The 17,961-nt window shown below is 50.1% G+C and overlaps 1 protein-coding gene across 2 annotated transcripts in view; it reads left to right on the forward strand.

The window, feature by feature from the left end:
- The window catches only part of LOC144156299 (mitogen-activated protein kinase kinase kinase 13-B-like), an 88,563-nt gene extending 87,239 nt beyond the window's left edge, over nt 1-1,324 (forward strand). For both annotated transcript variants that reach the window (XM_077688254.1, XM_077688262.1), the window contains one exon: nt 1,122-1,324. In XM_077688254.1, coding sequence (XP_077544380.1) covers nt 1,122-1,192 — 71 coding nt within the window. In that variant the 3' untranslated portion in view covers nt 1,193-1,324. The remainder of the gene's footprint in view (nt 1-1,121) is intronic.
- The last annotated feature ends 16,637 nt before the right edge of the window (nt 1,325-17,961 follow it).

Below are 17,961 nucleotides of genomic sequence, written 5' to 3' on the forward strand. Positions count from 1 at the left end.
TGTTTATTTGCGTAGTTTTGGTGCTAGTGATCATCGCCATATGCATCCAAGAGGTCGTCGTCGTCTTTGCGGCGAGTGGTGGATGCAAAGTCATCCTCAGCATTGTAGACTTCCACCAACTCTTCGTCATCGACTCGGGGCAGCGGTGTTGGAATCTGCAAGTCGTCTCGGCAAGGTTTGGCACACTCGTAGCCCTGTCTTTAATTATCCTTATTGGCTTCTAGAGAATGCAGCGGCTGCAGCGACTTCTCCAAAGCTGGGTGTCTTTTCATCTTTAGCATTAGCACTGGGGTTTTTTTCCTTTGCATGCGCAGCAGCGCTGGAGTGTTTGCCGAAGCCACTGTGCGTGCCAGGGACGCTCGATGGTCGGCTTGGGGCTCACGAGCATTTGCATTTTCTGGGTACAGCTTTCCTGCCACAGGGAACATGTTGCTTGTGCGACAGCTCCACTGTTAAGACCATGAGGAAAAACACTGCTGTGTTTACAGTGCAAGTGCGCGGAGTATACCCGGCTGTGGACAAAGCACCAGAGCCCATTGGTATCCACACTTGGTGTTCTCATGGCCCTGACAATGGCAAAGGTCAGCTGGAAGCCAACATTTACTGCCCTCTGCGGACAGAGCGCACCAACTGCATCTCTCATCCTGGCCACTGTGGCTGGCAATGGGAAAGCCGATCAGGCCAGAGCGGAAGTCGTATCGACCCTTCCCAGGTGCCTCGGCAGGATGTGAGAGCCCACAAGGAAGGGCGTGCTGCGTGAGCTCTGGCAGGAAGCATGGGACACGCTCCAGCTGGTGCAGAAGATGACCAACTGGGCCCAGTCGCTGCATGTGGAGAGCCGCTCCTTGGTTGAGTGATCAGCCCGGGAGGCAAATGAATGCCAAGACACATGGGGGTGTTTTTATCCCTCGGTTAATTTTAATACCCAAGTGTTAAAATTCATTGGCGGTGATGTCGGTTTTGCAAAGCAGGTTTGTTGTAACAAGCAGCATCGGGCGCCGTTTGTGAATCGGTGGTTTACTATTCTAACCTTGCTCCTTGGCCATGTGTGTCCCATTTGCCATGGCCCGCCGTGTCTGTGTTGTGCACGTTTGACGCTCCGTTTGGTGTGCTCGGTGCAGGTGAAGGAGCCGTACCGGTGTGGCGCGCAGGCGGAGACCACTGTCTGGTAGCAGCAGCAGCAGCCGAGTAATGTAAGCAGCAGCGCCACCCGGAACGAGCCAGCGACATTCCTGCTCTTGGCATCTCATTGTCCCCTCTTGTGTGCTTTGTGCATTCAGCAAACCATTAAAGCTCATTGCGGCAGCTGCCGCCACTGCACCAACCACGTGGTCCACAAACGGGGGCTCCCCGGCCACACACACTTCCCCTCGGGATGGCTTCCGGCGAAGTGCGAGCTCTGTGCTCCACTCAATGTGACATTTCTTCCTGAGTAGCGTTGGCCGCAGCACGCTTCTGTTCATCCATCCGTGTGTGTCCTTTCAAATGCAAGCAGCATTTGTCAGATCCGTCCGCTCGGCTTTGCAGCACACAGGGCACCAATAACCTCGTTCTGCAGGGCACCGGATGAGCTATGTGAAAGCCACCACAATCATTCAAGGCCACTTGTTTGAAAAATATCTCGTAGTGGTGAGGAGGTTCAAAACAAGTCTGCTGTCGTACCAAAAGTTGCATCATCAGTGAAGCTGGGGCCGCAAATATTTGAGACTTCCAGATATCACAGCAGACAATGGGATGTTCAGTTCGGCTTCAAATCGAATGGTTCTACTTGAACACATCTAATTCTTTCAAAGTACAGTCGAATTCCGTCATAAGCGGCATTCATCTACGTGGTTGGCCGCCCTATGTTTCCCATTAAGGCAACCTCTTTTATAACAGACATTGCACGTAGAAGTCAGTCTGTTGCAAAGGACAAGTTATCCATGAATTTCGGTCGGCCGTCTTGCTAGTGACAGACATTTTAACCTCGGATGCCACCGGACGCCAGCTGCAGTTGTGTCCGTTGTGGAAATAGAGGGGGACGACTGTTCTTTGCCACTGCCCATGGGTCAGTCAGCTATGAAACGATGGCACCGGAGCACGAGCCACGAATACCGGGAGCCCACGGTGGGCTCTCCCGGTCGCGTAGCTTCCAGGGAAGGAGCGCCTGAGATCTGCACACCTGACGAATCAACGCCACAGCACACGGCAGCTGCTAGAGTTTTTCTGTATCGTACGGAAGACTATGTGAACAAGTAGCGTATGTTGTTTCCTCATGTCGCTGCACTGCGCATGCGCAGTACGCTACGTTATTTTTGCGCTTGGCATACGTTCATACATACGCCATTTCCGCAAGATAGCGAGCGTAGGTTGAGGCCATTGCGTGTCCCTGTGTTTGCAACATGGCGGCAGGTAGAGCAGAGCACCTCAACGCTTTAGTTCCTCTGTGAACGGTAATTTGCATCTTGCAGAGCAAGTTTTTTGCTCCCGTCCTCTACAATAGGTCCGGTGCTTCACCCTTTGCTCTCGCAGTGAACAAAACTAACATGGCATCGCTGGCTGCCCAAACAAAGCTCCTGCAGGCTGGCGTCCGATGCTATGTGTGTGTGGTTGACAAGTTCGCCTCACGGTAGAAGGTGACTGTGCATTTGCGAGTTCGGAATTAGTTATCACTAGCAACGACTCAACCCAGTGTGCAGTTAAAAGCCGTGTCGGCTTGTGCCCGAGTGAAGTGACTTGCTGTTCGACCCCGGAAATCACGTGAGGTGTTTACGATGAGCTGGAGGCAAAAGATCGCATTTTATTATTGTGCTTCCGCCTCGCAGTGCAAGCAGTTACGTCATCACGTCGCGTTTGTTCAAAACATATTTCTGGGTGTTTTCGAGTCTAATACGATGTATACATGAAACCCGGTACTTTGGTTACAGTGAACTAGAATAGTTCACTGTACTTTGGTTTTGCGCTTTGTGTGTGATCGCCAAAACAAAAAGTAACCTCAGAGCTTCACTGCTTCTGCTGTGGAGTGTGCTTATCTAGGAGAATATTTCTGTCATGCTGTGCACATTTTGCATTCATTACTAATGGGGCAGCGTTTAGTTCCGCTGGTTCGGTAGTCATGCAAAATTCTAGGTGCTCATTTGGCCTGATGAGTGTCGCTAGTAAGTAAAGTAAAGCAACAGTTCCTAGTGCCCTTTGATGCAGGGCAGGTGCTGGTTAGCGCCACACGAGAGAAAAGTATCAGTTTGCAGTTTGTTCGCCGCACTTGGTTTTTTTTTTTCCCTGTCGGTGGTCTCGTTTCACAATCCGTTCCGAGACACGTCAGGTCGGCGGCGGAGTCAAATGGGTCAGCTGACCTCCATGGGCATGTGGCTTGTTTTCGTAGGAGTGTTCCGACTAGTTTCGGTGTTCAGCGAAGACTGCCACACTGTGTTGCATGTATTTTCGCTTGTCTAATCAGCACTGCAGCAGTCTCTAGGCCTTGGGACGCCATTGTTGCTAGACATCTGCTGTGTCGCAGAGTTTGTCGGCGTCAACGTGCCTGCAGTGCTGTTCCCAGAGGTTTCATGCTTTGCATTCGGTTCAACAGATGACGCCGTAAGCGTTGGTGTGCTGCAAAGCAAAACCGGATGAAACGCTGTACTAAAACTCTCCGCGTGGTGCCGACGTAGCATGGCGCAAAAATGTAATGCTTGGCGTACGCAAAGGCAGAGAGGCTCTCGCGCTGTGTGCCGTCAGTGGTGAATGGGGGCCGTTCACAGCGAGCAGTCGGGCCCACCGTGGCCAGATGGCGCCAGCACCGCACCAGCCACTGCTGGCCTTTTCCAGGTTCGCTTCCGCCGTAGACTCCCATTGTCCACTCGAAGTGCGCCATTAGCAAAATTGGTTAGGCACAAAGAAAAGTCCTGGGGCGGTATTCTTGTAACTGTCCCTTTTGAAAACGTCCCTTTTGAGTCCCTTTCATCGTGACGTACTTCCGGTTAAGCAGTGAGTGTTGGCAGTAGGTTTGTTGCGCTTGCGTTACGTCACTTCCGGTTGTTTGCTCTTAGCCAATCAGGGCTCGCCAAAAGGCACACTTTTGAAAGGGACGCAAAAGGGACAAAACTCGAGAATACCGCCCCTGGTTTAATATTTTTCGTGCAGTCGGAACTCATGTTGGCATCGTGAAGTGGAACAGAACGTTCGCAGAAGTTCTCCAATCTATGGAAGCATGTGAAGTCTACGCCACAGCACCACCAAGCGTGATTCAGTCGCTCCCAACAGTTCCCTCTATAGGCCCGATGTGTCATGCCAACATTTGCGATGCGACAGGTAGATCAGACCAAGTGTGGAAAAGAAGAGGAAAAAAAAAAAACCGTTCTCGATAACAGCTGTGGCTCGGAACGTACGCTGTCTGCGCCCTCAGTGAGCATCATGTACCTTGCCAAGGGCACTCTCGAGGACACCAGTATCTGAAATCTTGAGCAGTACATTCCGCCACGCAATTCGCTGAAGTATACAATATTCTAACAGTACATTTTCAGCGTAGTCTGATGCAGAGCCACAACTGAGGCTGCACAACATGAAAGTTTGCCACTTCAACTCTCTCTAATTAAATCCTTCCAGTTGGTGACATACATTGCAGTCAAGCCATTAGGTCATGAATAAATAAAACTTACTGCAGCAAATATGACAAATATTAATGCACGAATGCGTAATTAAAAATAAAAACCAAGGACATGTAGAAAAGTTGTCATGTTGCATTGTGCTACCAAAGCAATTTGCATAATATAAAAATACAAAAAAATGCTCTTATACGCAGCCTTTATAGGTCAGCTTGGGAAATATGTGTGTGTTAACAAAGTTTTATCACCCTATTTGAGCGTTTCTAATTTCACTGTATGCGCTAAGTATTTTTCCACGATTTTCACGCGAGCGCACCCACGCATATGCAATTTTTTCACTCCACTGTGTGCGCCATATGGCAATTTCAACGCATTTCCGTAGCCGCAAGTCGGCACATACCGAACAGGCAATAGCTGATGCAGACCGCGTCAGCTGTAAGTCAGCCGACAATTTTAATGCTGAGTGCTGCAGCTTTTTCATCGCACGTCGAAACACGAAAAAGTGGTAACGGAGTAATATACAACTTCCACACCAATGCAAAACCATTATTTTTTTTACAGCCCTCCACATTCGTAGTGGGTCCTCGGGCAACCATATAGGTTTGGCCGGCAAGGAAAGCTTTCAGAACAAGCTTTGGATGGTTATTAAACATTCAGAATTGTTTTATTAGGTGATGTTACAGCCCTTGAGCTTCTGTTCTGTTACTCTAAGGTAGTGCGTAAAAATAGAAAACGGGACGAAACGCGCAGGGGTGTGACGTACAGCTGCGCAAGTTGCGCAGTTTCGGTACAAATGTGTTTCGCAGTGCCACGCTGCTCCAAATGCTTGAAAATTGCAAAAAATTGCGCCGAACTGCTCCAAAACAGTCTGAGAGCCAAGAATTTTAACGCTCCCGTCAGTTTTAGTGGAAAAAAAATGCTTACTGACAGCATAATTTTCCAGCACCCCCCAGGTGATGCGCTGTTTGTAAATGTTTAATTGATTGATCATTCAATAAAAAAACGCATAAAATTGTCCTTGAAATAGTTTTGGAAATTTGGTCAGTGAGTTTTTAAAGTTTTCTCATCGAAAACCACTGAAAAAAACTCCTGCAGAAAAAATAGTTGTGTGTACTGAGGTTATAGTGAACTTAGTTCACTATACTGAGGTGGCAAGGTATACTTGGTATACTTGTGCAAGCTGGTACAAAACAGCGATTTTCGGAGCGCTGTATCTCCGGGACATCACTGGGGGCCGCCGTCGTGGTGTGGTGAAGAACATTGGCCGCCGGGCGAAGCAGTTGCTCGTGGTTCAGGCAGACTGCTCTTCGCCGATTTCTACCGTGGTTTTGGTTTGGGTGGCTGGGTTTACATTTAGTCGTTTGATCTGTTGCGGGAAGTTGCGTGACTCGAAAGACGGGAGTTCATCAAAAACAACGTGGTGCCCGCGAATTCGCTGTGTTTCGGCCTTGAGTGTGGGGCGCGGTGCGTGAAATTTCGGACTCGTATGCGATGGTACAAAACGCTGTGCTATTGCTGCCTTTCACAGCGAGCTTGCGAGCGGCGGGAATGGGACGATTGACACTGCAGAAGTGGCGGCGCAGGCTAATCGCCGCAAAACGTTCAAGCAGTGTCCGATTGGATGGGCCGTTTGAGTCCGTCTGTTCCGTCGTTTCGTAGTTACCGCGTTGACTGGGACCCGACTGCGCCTGCGCGCACGGGAAGCGCGAGGAGGCGCGCGGTAGTGGAGGGCTCTAGAGTTCCTGTATATATATATATAGGTGTGATTATGTGTTGTGACCTACGTTATGGTATGTAGGCTGTTTATTGTTGAAAAGGCATGCTCCTGAAGATGTAAGAGCATGTAAGGAATTTCTCTATCAGGCGACCTCGGGCATCCGTTCTGTAGGAGCCCCAAAGAGAGTTGTGTGCATTAAGGCCGCCTGTTAGAATGTACGGTTCCGGCAGCTGGTCGACCAGCGCCTCGAAGTCAGAGCTCGAAAGTGCATAATCAGGACGAATGTAAATGGAGCATACCGTTATCAACCTATTAAAAATTATTGTGCGGATGGCTACAGCCTCAAGGACGGTGTTCAAGGTGACAGGGTGGCATGCTAAGGATTTGCGGGCGATTATGGCCACACCTCCAGAATAGTGTGTGCAACCATCCCTGTCCTTTCTGTACACCAGGTAACTATTCAAGAGATTTGTGTGTTTGGAATTCAGATGTGTTTCCTGGACATACATTACAGTTTCCTGGACATACATTACACTTGGCTGATTGGCATGCAGAATCTCATACACGTCGTCAAGATTATTCAGAAGGCCTCTGCAGTTCCATTGAACTATGTTTTCTCTTCCCATTATGATGTTTTAGATCTACTGGAGTGTGACTATAGATCTTTCGGGGCTTGCACTCTTGGGAGGCGCTTTTTTGCCTTCTCTAGAGGTTTAGATGGAGGGACCCGCTCCTTCCTCTGCAAAGCAGACAGGAAAGGTCCCACATCCATCTCATCATCAGATTTGGAAGGGGTACCCGGCGTACCGGACCCCCCAGACTTGGCACCCTTTCTGGTGCCCTTCGTTTGAGCCGCGACCGCCGAGGGCGTCAGGAGCGCCCCGGGTGGCACAGGCGGTGCGGCGGATATGTGGGTGCGGCGGATGCAGTTTCCTCCGTCTCCATCTCCTCCGGGCCCTCGCGTGTGCTTTGGGCCGGTGGAGAGGAGGAAACGGTGGGTGCAGCAGCATCCCCACCGGACGTGGATGCCACCACAGCCGCTGCTGGCTCAGCGAGCGGTGCGGAGGCGGGTTGGGCTGCAAGAGGCAACCCAAAGGGGGGGCGGGGGGGGGGGGGGGGGGGACCAAGTCTGACTCGGTACTGGGTCCCCGCCGAAACAAGACGCCGCTCCGCCCCCCGGCGAGCTGCATCGGCGTACCTCCCCAGGGGGAAAGAGGCGAACCGCTTTCGCGCCTCCGGGAAGGTGATGTTCTCTGTGACCTTGATGTTTATTATGTTCTTTTCTAGCTGGAACTTCTCGCATTTTCTGGAGTACCGTGCAGGGGTGAGACAGCTGCGCATATTGCGCCTTTCTGATACAATTTCATTTTCCTGCGCCAAGCTGCTCCAAAAGCACGAAAATGGCGAAAATTGCGCCAAACTGCTCCAGAAGAGCCTCAACGGCACGGATTTTGATGCTCATGTGAGTTTCGGCGTGGACGAAAGCCTCCCGCATCCCGGTCACCGCTTTTATCGTCGGTCAATCACAAACACAGAAATGGCACAAATAGAAAGACTGAAACGAAGCAAGCGATAGCTTCTAAAACTCGATTCGCTTTCCATCCGGGTTTCGCTGAAACGGCCTTCTCGATTAGGCATCGCTGTGGCAACAAACATGGCCGCCGCCTGATCTGGCTGCTACTAACGCGCTCAGTGCGTATCGCCGATATTTTTCCTGGTTTATTTTACGCTATCAGCTGGGTTCCAGTCTATTCATTCTATCTGTTGTGGCTCTGAACAGTGACGTTAACGCGGGGATATGGTTTGAGATTGGTGCCAGATTACGGGAAGTTGGGCGGCTCGAAAAAAGTTCATTGAAATGTGGGGCCTACGACTTTGGCGTGGTTTGTCCTTGAGTGCGAAACGCGGTGCGCGCGTCTATAATCAGGTTCGTGAAGCGAATTTTTTGGCTTGTTGTGCTGTTGTAAAATGCTGCGGTGTTGCTGTGCTTTGAAGCGCGATCGCGAGCCTTGGGGATGGAACGGTCGACACGAAAGTTGCGGGCTGTGCTGCGGCGCCGCGACCAGTTCAGGTGCAGGACTACGCGGTTGCCATAGAACGCGACTATAACACTTGATGTATGCAAAGTGAAATTTAATGCGAAAATCTAGGTGGCATTAACGCTACTCAAATGACCATAGGGTGAACCTGCGCCCCGGGGACTGAAACGGGTAGGCTGGTTGGGCTATGTGACCGTTAGCTCGAAGCTGCTCAACTGTTGCCGTGACTACAGTCGTTCGTACAACGCAGCCTGGGATTACAAAAATAATAATTTTAGCATTAAAACAGCAAAAAAAAAAAACGACACAATTGCGGAGCCCTTAAATTTGATAATAGTTTTAGCAGTCCGTCTGTTCCGTCGTGTACGTAGTTACCGTGCTCACCGGGAATCGTCTGGGCACTTGGGCATTCGTAGCCGTAGGGGGATTAGTTCCGCGGACCTGCCTTCGCCTTGTCCGCGCCTCCTCGCCCTTCCGCGCGCGCGCAGGCGCAGACCGGTCCGGTAAACCCGCTAACAAAGTAACACGGACTGATAAAACTCTCTAATGTTAACGGCAGTTTTGTTGTCAGTGTTGCGTGCAGGCGCAACACAATATCACCAGTTAGGAAAAAGGTAGTGCAGTTAGTACTTTGTGATACTCTTAAAAACTCTTTCAGGTAAGGCTGTTTGAGTGTTCTGTGTATTCAAAACTGATTGAAATGTGCACTTGACCCTGCAAATTGCTGAAATAATGATTTTTTAAGCTCACAAGACGATGTATTAAATGTCCCTAACTGCTCCAAATCAAGATTCTTCTGCTCCAAAATCGAAATTTTGCTGCTCCGAAAACTGCTCCCAAATCTGTTTGGGCTGTCTCACCTCTGACTGTACGCCGCGTGTGGGCCCTGACAGTTAATGCAGAGTTGTTGTTCTGAACTACAATTATCAGAGAGATGACCTTGTTGCGCACACTTGGCGCATGTTAGTTGGCCCCGACACGAGTTGGTACCATGCCCGAACCTCTGGCACTTGAAACAGCGCCGCGGGTTCGGGATGTACGCTCGGACGGAGCACCGGATGAAACCAGCATTGATATGGTCTGGAAGTACAGAGCGATCAAATGTCAGGATGATATGCTTTGTGGGTAATACCTTATCGTCTCTCCTTATTGTTATGCGCCTGACAGCCGTCACACCTTGACTTCTCAGGCCTTCAAGAAGATCGGCCTCTGTCTCATTTGCAATATCTGGCTCCGAGATCACGTCCTGCGAGCTGCTGAGGCTGCGGTGGGGGCGTGACCTTGATGTCAAGACCGGCAATACGGGTCTGCTTCAAGAGTTTTGTGGCCTGCTGCTCACTATGTACACCCGCCCAATTTTTTACCAATATCACGGGAGCGTCGACCGTTACGTCGATCAGCGCCGTATGATGGGGTGATACGACAAACTGGGCGAGATCTGTAACCGGAGGCCGCAGCTGCCGTCGTCGGCTAGGCTGTTCCAAGGGCAGACGTACTGCTGTTACCGCTTGCTTTCACTTGCCCTCTTCGCCCCGTTAACGGCGGGTGGGAGGGTAGTGTGATAAGCGAATAAAAAAATCGGGGGTGGCTGTCTGCTCTTGGAACGGCCTAGCAGACGACAACAGCAGCGGCCTTCGCTTAATGCGCATGCGGTTACTCTCGCCGAGTTTGTCGTATCACCCCATCATACGGCGCTGATCAACGGAACGGTCGACGCTCCCGTGATATTGGTAAAAAATTGGGCAGGTGTACCTCGACCAAGATTTCACCGGTTCTCTGTTTCTTAGCTTTATAGGATTCACCTACAACACTTTCCAGAAATTTCGAAATCAAGAACACGGACTGTGATGCAATAGGCCTGGCTTGTTCAAGAGATTCAATTACCAAGAAATGGGGGTAGTTATCAGGTTTTCGGATTGTCATGGTCGGAAGGGGTGGATAGGATACTTCGGTGCGGCCCCTTTTAGGGGGCCGATCATTGGGTTTGGGAAATTTAGAAAAAACCATACAGCATGTATAAAAGCAGGGGACGGGGGTACTTCCTTCGCTCGGGTTACCCTGATACCGAGAGAGATCCCGGAGCTCCCTGCCTGGTAAACAGACAGGGAGCCCATCCGCCGGAGCTTGACCTGGGCTCCGACGGCCACCGTTTGTGGTTTCTGCCCTTCAACTTAAAACTCGTAGCCACGGTAGATTACAGCAAGAGTATGGGGGCTCGGGGTCCGCGGTATCGCCAGTACCGTCACCAAGGTTGCTCAATGTGCCCCGCCGTGCGGGGCAGGAGGCATCAAGCCAGGTCTAGGTGATGTCGCGAAAGCCGTCTTCGCCGTCCTGGGGTCGACCACCCAAGCCTGCCGTCGACCGAGTGCCCCCTCCCCTCACTCCCCGCATCGACGAGGAACATCCCGTCGTCTACACAATGACGCGTCGACGACCTGTGCCGCTGCTGCTGGACATAATCCGCTTTCGGCGGCACTCCCGGCCACCAAAGCGCCCCCGAATGCCGCCTTAATGACCGGAAACGTTCCGAAGAGGTGGTGACAAAGGCTTCACGCGGCGCCTCACTTTTGGCGGCAGGCTTGACGTTCCTGTCTGCTTCTTTAGCCCCAACCACATGGAGCGATTTTGCAAGCGACTTGGGGAGGGATGCGACTAGCGACGAACTACTTTTCGCCGCGGACCAAGTCGCTCATCAAATCGCTCGGTTCTGGGTCGCCAGAAACAGTCGCTCGCCTCCCGGAAGTGGCCTCAGCGACTAGCCAATAGGAGAGCCCCTACGCAAGCACGCAACCTCCGGTTTTTTGGAAGAGAACGGGGGGAAGATTTTGCAAATCCACCATGAATCCACGCAGACGGCGTTTGCGCCTCCCTGTTTTTTTTTTATTTATTTACAAATACCTCAAAGACCCCCAGTGGGCGGGGTTTTACATGAGGGGTGGATGAAAACAAAAGGTTACAAGTATAGGTACAGGTTACAAGTAAGCAAGTTTACAAGGTTACAAAATATAAGTACGAACGGTTTCGGTACAAATACTTAAAAAAGAGTGCACAATACAGAGTGAAAAACATGGCAAAATTAGTACAAATATTCTTCAATGGCCGCTTTGAAGCGCGCCGGATTCGTGAGAGCAATGATGTTTTCGGGGAGGCCGTTCCAGTCGATGGCTGTCAGCACGGAAAATGAATGAAGGTATGCAGATGTGCGTGCGTGGGGGGGTAAACTGCTGTGGTTTGCGGTGCAGCGGCAAAGAAAGCTTTGCGTGGCAAAGCTTGTGTACGCTGAAGCAGAATCAAGAAGGCTCCCGCACACATTGAGTGAGACCCGTGTGGGAAAAACGACGTCAAGAAAGCGAATTCTTCACGGCGCTCATGTTGGAGCCGAGAGGCGAGGCGCAGAAGGAAAAGCGTGCAGTTTTAGAGATGCAATGAAGTGCAAAAAGCAAGGTAGAAAGGCGTAATACTTTTTAGTCATGCTTTTTATGACAAATGAACAAAAAAAAATGTTTGCAAACAACCAGCGTACCAATCGCGTTACTATACGCAGTGCGGCAACATTGAAATCGCCATCCTCAGTCGCTCGAGCTGTCGCTAAGGTTACCGTCGCTGGCATGTGGTTGCCTCGGCAAGCGACTTCGGTTCGGCGACTGCGGATCCTAGTCGCGTCGCTGGAAAAATCGCTCCATGTGGTTAGCGCTTTTGGGGACGTGCCGCGCATCGTTCTCCTGCACTTTGCGGTGTGGCTGATGACTCTGGACAGGCCGTTGTTCAACGAGCCGCCAATCCCAGATGTCCTCCCGACCTTCACGTGTGCGAGAGGGAAACGTGCCCTCTCTGTGTGAGAGTGTGGGCGAGTATGAGCGCCATGGATTTTTGTGATGGGTGTGTTCTTGATAACAGCGGGAGAAAGTGGACGGAACTACGGCACTGCCTCACGCTGGTCAAGAATGTAAATGCTTTTACATAAAGTTTTCTTTCTCCCTCAACTTGGTCCTCATGAGTGTTCCGGCACGACACCAACCGCGGTCCACTTCGTCCATGCTACCCCGGTTCGCAACAGTGACCACCCAGGCCCTGGCAATCGTGGCAGCCTTCTGGTCTCTCTCTCTCTCTCTCTCTCTCTCTCTCTCTCTCTCTCTCTCTCTCTCTCTCTCTCTCTCTCTCTCTCTCTCTCTCTCTCTCTCTCTCTCTCTCTCTCTCTCTCTCTCCGCCCCCACCAAGCAAAATATGCGACACAGGGCGCCACCGGCTCAAATTCAGTGGCGAGGTCCTTTGCAGTGGAGGCCAAGACGCACCGCCGTTCAGCCCGTGTTTGTGCCGGAATATATCGCGTGTTTGCCCTCTTGTGTGTGGTGTACTCTGCGTTCGTCATTATGAGCACAAAAAAGAAGCGGCAAGGTTCAACACTGATGAACTCTTCAACAAGCTTCCGAAGGTAAGCTTTCTAGATTTGTGCAATTTCCCTTAAGTGCGAGAACGTAATAGAACGCGTATACAATGTATCAGCATTTCTTATGCCGAGTTTACTTCCGGAATTAACAGAAAGTTTAGGTTTTAGGCGTATAATTTGACGAGGACTTGAGCAGCTTACTTGTTACTTACGAACGGTAATATTTTTCAGCATGCAGTGCCTGGGCGGTCGCACGAAGAGGACGAGACGGGTGCCAATCCGACAGCTGCGGTAGTCCACGACAAGAAAGTCGCTGGATCGTCGTCTTTAGAAAGACTTCCTGTGAAGCTGAATGAACCGCCTAAAGAAAATGATAATGGAATATACGTAGGCTGCTCGACCCTTCCCCAAGACACAAAAGAACGTGTCTACACGAGCACGTGGACACCTTGTTCTAAACACGATTTCGAGGTTTCCGTGTCAAAGGACGGGAAAAGACGAAAATTCCAGTTGAACTGGTTGCAACGTTTCCAGTGGCTCGCTTACTCAGACGTCCAAAAAGGCGCCTTCTGCAAGGTCTGCGTCTTATTTTCCATGAAATCCGGAACAGGAAAAGGTTCCCGTGAAACTGCACGGAGCCTCGCGACTTCACCCTTCACGAAGTGGAAAAATGCCCTTGAAGTATTCGAAAACCACCCGAAAACAGAGTACCACAGAGACGCAACGATCGCTGCACACTCATTTTTGAAAGTGGCTCACGGAAAAATGGACAACATTCGTCTGCAGCTGAACAAGCAAGCAATGATCGAATCAGAAAAAAAAAAACAATTGCATACAGTCATTGAAACGGTACTTTTTTGTGGCCGACAAGAAATCGCGCTTAGGGGAGACAGAGATTCTGGCAGACTTGCACTAGAAGAACCCGCAAAAAACGATGGAAACTTTAGAGCACTGCTACGCTACAGGGCGAGGGGGGGCGATGAGGTTCTTGCTGAGCACATAAAAACGTCTGGTGGAAATGCCCTCTACACAAGCCCGACGATTCAAAATGAGCTGATTGCGATAATCGGCAAGCAAATTCAAGATGGAATCGTTCAAGCTGTGAACAAGTCTGGATTTTTCTCCGTTCTCGCCGATGGCACAACTGACGGGACACAAACTGAACAGTTCTCCCTGTGCGTACGGTATGTGGAGCTTGAAACTATGGAGATCAAAGAAGATTTTCTCCCTTTCGTACCAGTTTCAGATCTCAGTGCATCAGGTCTGGCGGAAACGTTGAAAACATAGCTTGTTCGCCTCGGTTTAGACCTTCATAGCATGAGAGGTCAAGGCTATGATGGAGCCGCCGTCATGAGTGGCTCATTTCGTGGAGTGCAGGCCCTGATTCGCGAAGTGTATCCTTTAGCAGTGTACACGCACTGCTCTTCGCATTCGCTAAACCTGTGTTTGAACGATGCATCTAAGGTAAGCGACATCCGAAACGCTTTCGCAACGACTGGGGAAGTTTGCACATATTTCAGAAGCTCCTCGAAAAGAACCGATGTTCTCAAGAAGCACCTCGAGTCTTCTTCGCGCGCATTTTCACGCCTTCATAAGTACTGCGAGACTAGGTGGATTGAGCGGCACGAAGCCGTGATTCTCTTCAGTGAAGCGCTTCCTGACATTGTCGAGTCGCTGGGGAGAAATGCGACTGCTTCCGCACTTCACACTCGTCTGTGCAGCTTCAACTTTCTCGTCTCCCTCGCAGTGAGCGAAAGGTTTTTGATTCGTACGCTTAGTTTGTCCCAGTACCTGCAAGGCAATTTCGTCGACATGAGACGCGTCGCCCTGGAGCATATCGACTTGGTGCTGAAAGAGTTTAGAAAAGATGCCAATGATCACCTCAAGGAGATTTTCGATTCATGTGAAGCAACGGCGAGAGGATTCGGCGTTCAGCCAGAGATTCCCAGAAAATCGGTTCACAGAAGTACAGAGAAATATATGCTTCCTCTTCTCCTGAAGAATATTACAGACGAACTTGTTTTATTCCGTATTTGGATGATCTGCAGTCTGCATTGAACGAGCGCTTTACTGGTCACAGGGCGATATTGAAGAGTCTTCAACTCGTGCTACCGAACTACACCGCCGAGAGCAGCTTTGAGTCGTTACAACCGGCAGTAGAATTCTACATGGCAGACATGGAACCGAAAAATCTGAGTGATCAAGGCGGAGTGGGAAATATGGAAGCAGAAGTGGCAAGCAACACCTCCAGAAGAGCTGCCAAGGTATGCGACCGAGGCCATGAAGCAGTGCAGCACCAGCCTGTTTCGCACTTAAAGGGACAGAAAACCGTTTTTTGCCGTGTATATGTTCTCTAGCTCATATGAAAGCCAGCGTTTTATATAGCCCGGTAACCACAAGCAATTGCTAAACAAACTGGCGGAAATAATTTTAATTTGGCAGCAAACTTCCTGAAATCGGAAGGGTGGCGGTTCGTAGTGTCAAAACTTGACACTACAATATGTGTCCCTGTCACGTGACCTGCAAACCTAGCAGCTACTGTAACTGCTGAAACGTTTATTTACGTATTGAAAACCTTTCAGCACAAGTATTTGTGCAAGGTTAAATTGTATATGTATTTTTAAACATTATTTTGAAAATTTTTAAGGCACGCCGCCCACCGCCGCTGGGTTGCTCACAGTGTTGCTAACTGAGCCTCCATGCCGAGAGCATACCCTCCTATATAACTATACAGGAGGCTATGCCCAGAGTCAACAGCAGCGTGCAGTAAACAGACCCAGTGAAGGAGCTTTGACGATTCTGCCTGAGTCAGGGGCGTTTGTTCTGCCAAAATATTTGATTTTAATTTCCAAATACGCCAGCGGCAGCTTAAAAAAAAAAACGTCGCGCCCGGGGAGAATCGAACTTCCCGCCTCCACAACGTGAAGCCAGATTCTACCTATCGTCTATCCCAACCATGGAGGAAAGAAAAGGTTAGGAGAGGCCCTGACGTCATATTTGTGAAGCCAAGTCCCGCCATGACTTGAGCCATCGCCTATTTGACTCACCCACCGCACGGTGGCGCAAGTGACCGATCCTCAGTGGCGCTTGCGGCGTCAGCAGATACCGCATGATACCGGGTTTTTGTGCGCGATTTTGTTTTTGTCCGAAGTACAGGTGCCGTCATAAGTAATTGGAGCATGGGAGCTGTGTTCCAACCGCATAGGAGCGCCGTGTAGCTGCACCGGCGGTAAACTAAAGGAGCAGAACACGCATGCGCGCCTGCCGACGGTGATAGCCCATCTATACTTCTCAACCCCCTCCTTTTAACGCGGCTTCGAGCATCATTCGCAGCATACTGGTCTCTGTGATGGCGCTGATAGCAGACCCTCCTAAAAATATTAGAAAAGAAAAATTGTCACTTCAGATCCCTGCGATTGCGATGCTTCTCCAGCAGCTCGCGTGCGCTGAAGGTGTGGGAGCAACGCTGCCAGATACCGCCTCTGCTATCAGCGCCGTCGCTGAGGCCAGTATGCTGCGAATAATGCTCGAAGCCGCGTTAAAAGAAGCGGGTTGAGGAGTATAGATGGGATATCACCGTCGGCAGGCGCGCATGCGTGTTCTGCTCCTTTAGTTTACCGCCGGTGCAGCTGCACGGCGCTCCTATGCGGTTCGGCCACAGCTCCCGTGCTCCAATTACTTATGACGGCACCTGTACATTCTAAGATAAAATTTGTTCGCCTGTGTTCTTGATGTCATTTTAGTTAACTTTGCTCTTTCCCAGAGTGCTTTATTGTGCAATCACTGAATGAACAGATTTTGTTTCGCTTGTACAGTCTACCGGCCCGCTTTAATTGTGTATCGGTTTTTGTCGTTATTTGGCGTTTTTATGGGCTACTTCTAATAGGCAACTGCAACTCCTATATTTAATCCTTTTTCCACACATTTTGTTGCTCGTCGATGTTGTGAAAAGTTGCGCTATTCCACACATGAAACAGCAGCGGTGAAGCTGCCAGTCGCATTGGGCAACGATATAACCAAGACGGACAACACATACGTTTATGACAAATGCAAACAAATTAAACGCTATCAGATAACTTAAAAACAATTATACATGAACAGAAACGAAACATGTGACAACAAAAGTGCGACTTGTTACATTACACGTACTGCGAGTACATATGCGTGTACGCACGCGTGCATGCATGCATATGCGAAAACAAAAGTTCGAGTTTGTTACGTTACAGTGGGAGTACATATGAGTGGAAGGATGATTTTCAAAGCTTCAGAACTTTCCGTGAGAGGGGCTTTGTATAATATATAACCTTCTCACTTCATCTTGTTGGTCTAATCTATTAATGCGTGGTTGGCCGCAGCGACTTAATAAACTTTCTACACATGAGTTCCACCAACACTCGCCGATGACTAGCTTCGTCGGGACACACACCAAGACTGGCATTGATGTGATGAGCTCAACGCTGTGTTTCAAGCATGCTTCGAGGGGCTAGCGACCGACGATTCGAAAGCATCGCGTCAGGAAACTTCATGGCACGCAGCAGTCGCACTAGCTGCTGCGTTCGATATATCTTGCCGATCTTGCCGGTGCGGATTCCCGCTTTTTTTTTTTTTTTTTTTTGAGCTGACATCGCTCCTTGCTTCTCTTTTCGCTGCCAGCCTCATGTACGAAGGTCAGTGCGGGAAAATACTATGCATAGCATCTTTTCCTGTAACCGCGAAAGTCTTCCGGCCGAAAGTGCAGACTGTAGATCATCGAGTAACGTACTGGACTTTGAGTTGGGCTCCCTGTTCTTTCTGGAAATGTTCTTTACCCATTGTGCTTTCAGGGCTTTGTTCACTGAGAACTCATGGTTAGAGACATCCGGATCCTTCTTCCGCACGCTGAAGAATGGGCGGCAACAATATCGTATTCTTCGGTTTTAAATTTCACGAGCAAAACCTAGTCGCTTGTTTAATGGGCAGGTATATTACTTACACGAATTTAGCGGCAGGTATGCCCGCAGGTATTGTAATAAATACGTAACATGAAGAGCCGTTCACCGGCAAGAAGCGGGAATGCTCAGCGCATGGTTTGCTCGCGGATCGTTTGCTACCATGCGACCCAAAGAGTATGATGCGACCTAGCGGGAGGGGATCGGTGAGTGGCGCCACCACGCGGAATTCAGACGCAGTGGGAGAGGGCAAGGCGGGCTCGCTTTGGGGTGACGCCGCAGGCATTGTAGTAGTAAAGGAGGCGATGCT

The sequence above is a fragment of the Haemaphysalis longicornis genome, unplaced genomic scaffold (genome assembly GCF_048455015.1).
Source record: "Haemaphysalis longicornis isolate Haplotype H1 unplaced genomic scaffold, Haemaphysalis longicornis Haplotype H1 scaffold_1, whole genome shotgun sequence".
NCBI classification, from domain to species: Eukaryota; Metazoa; Arthropoda; class Arachnida; order Ixodida; family Ixodidae; genus Haemaphysalis; species Haemaphysalis longicornis.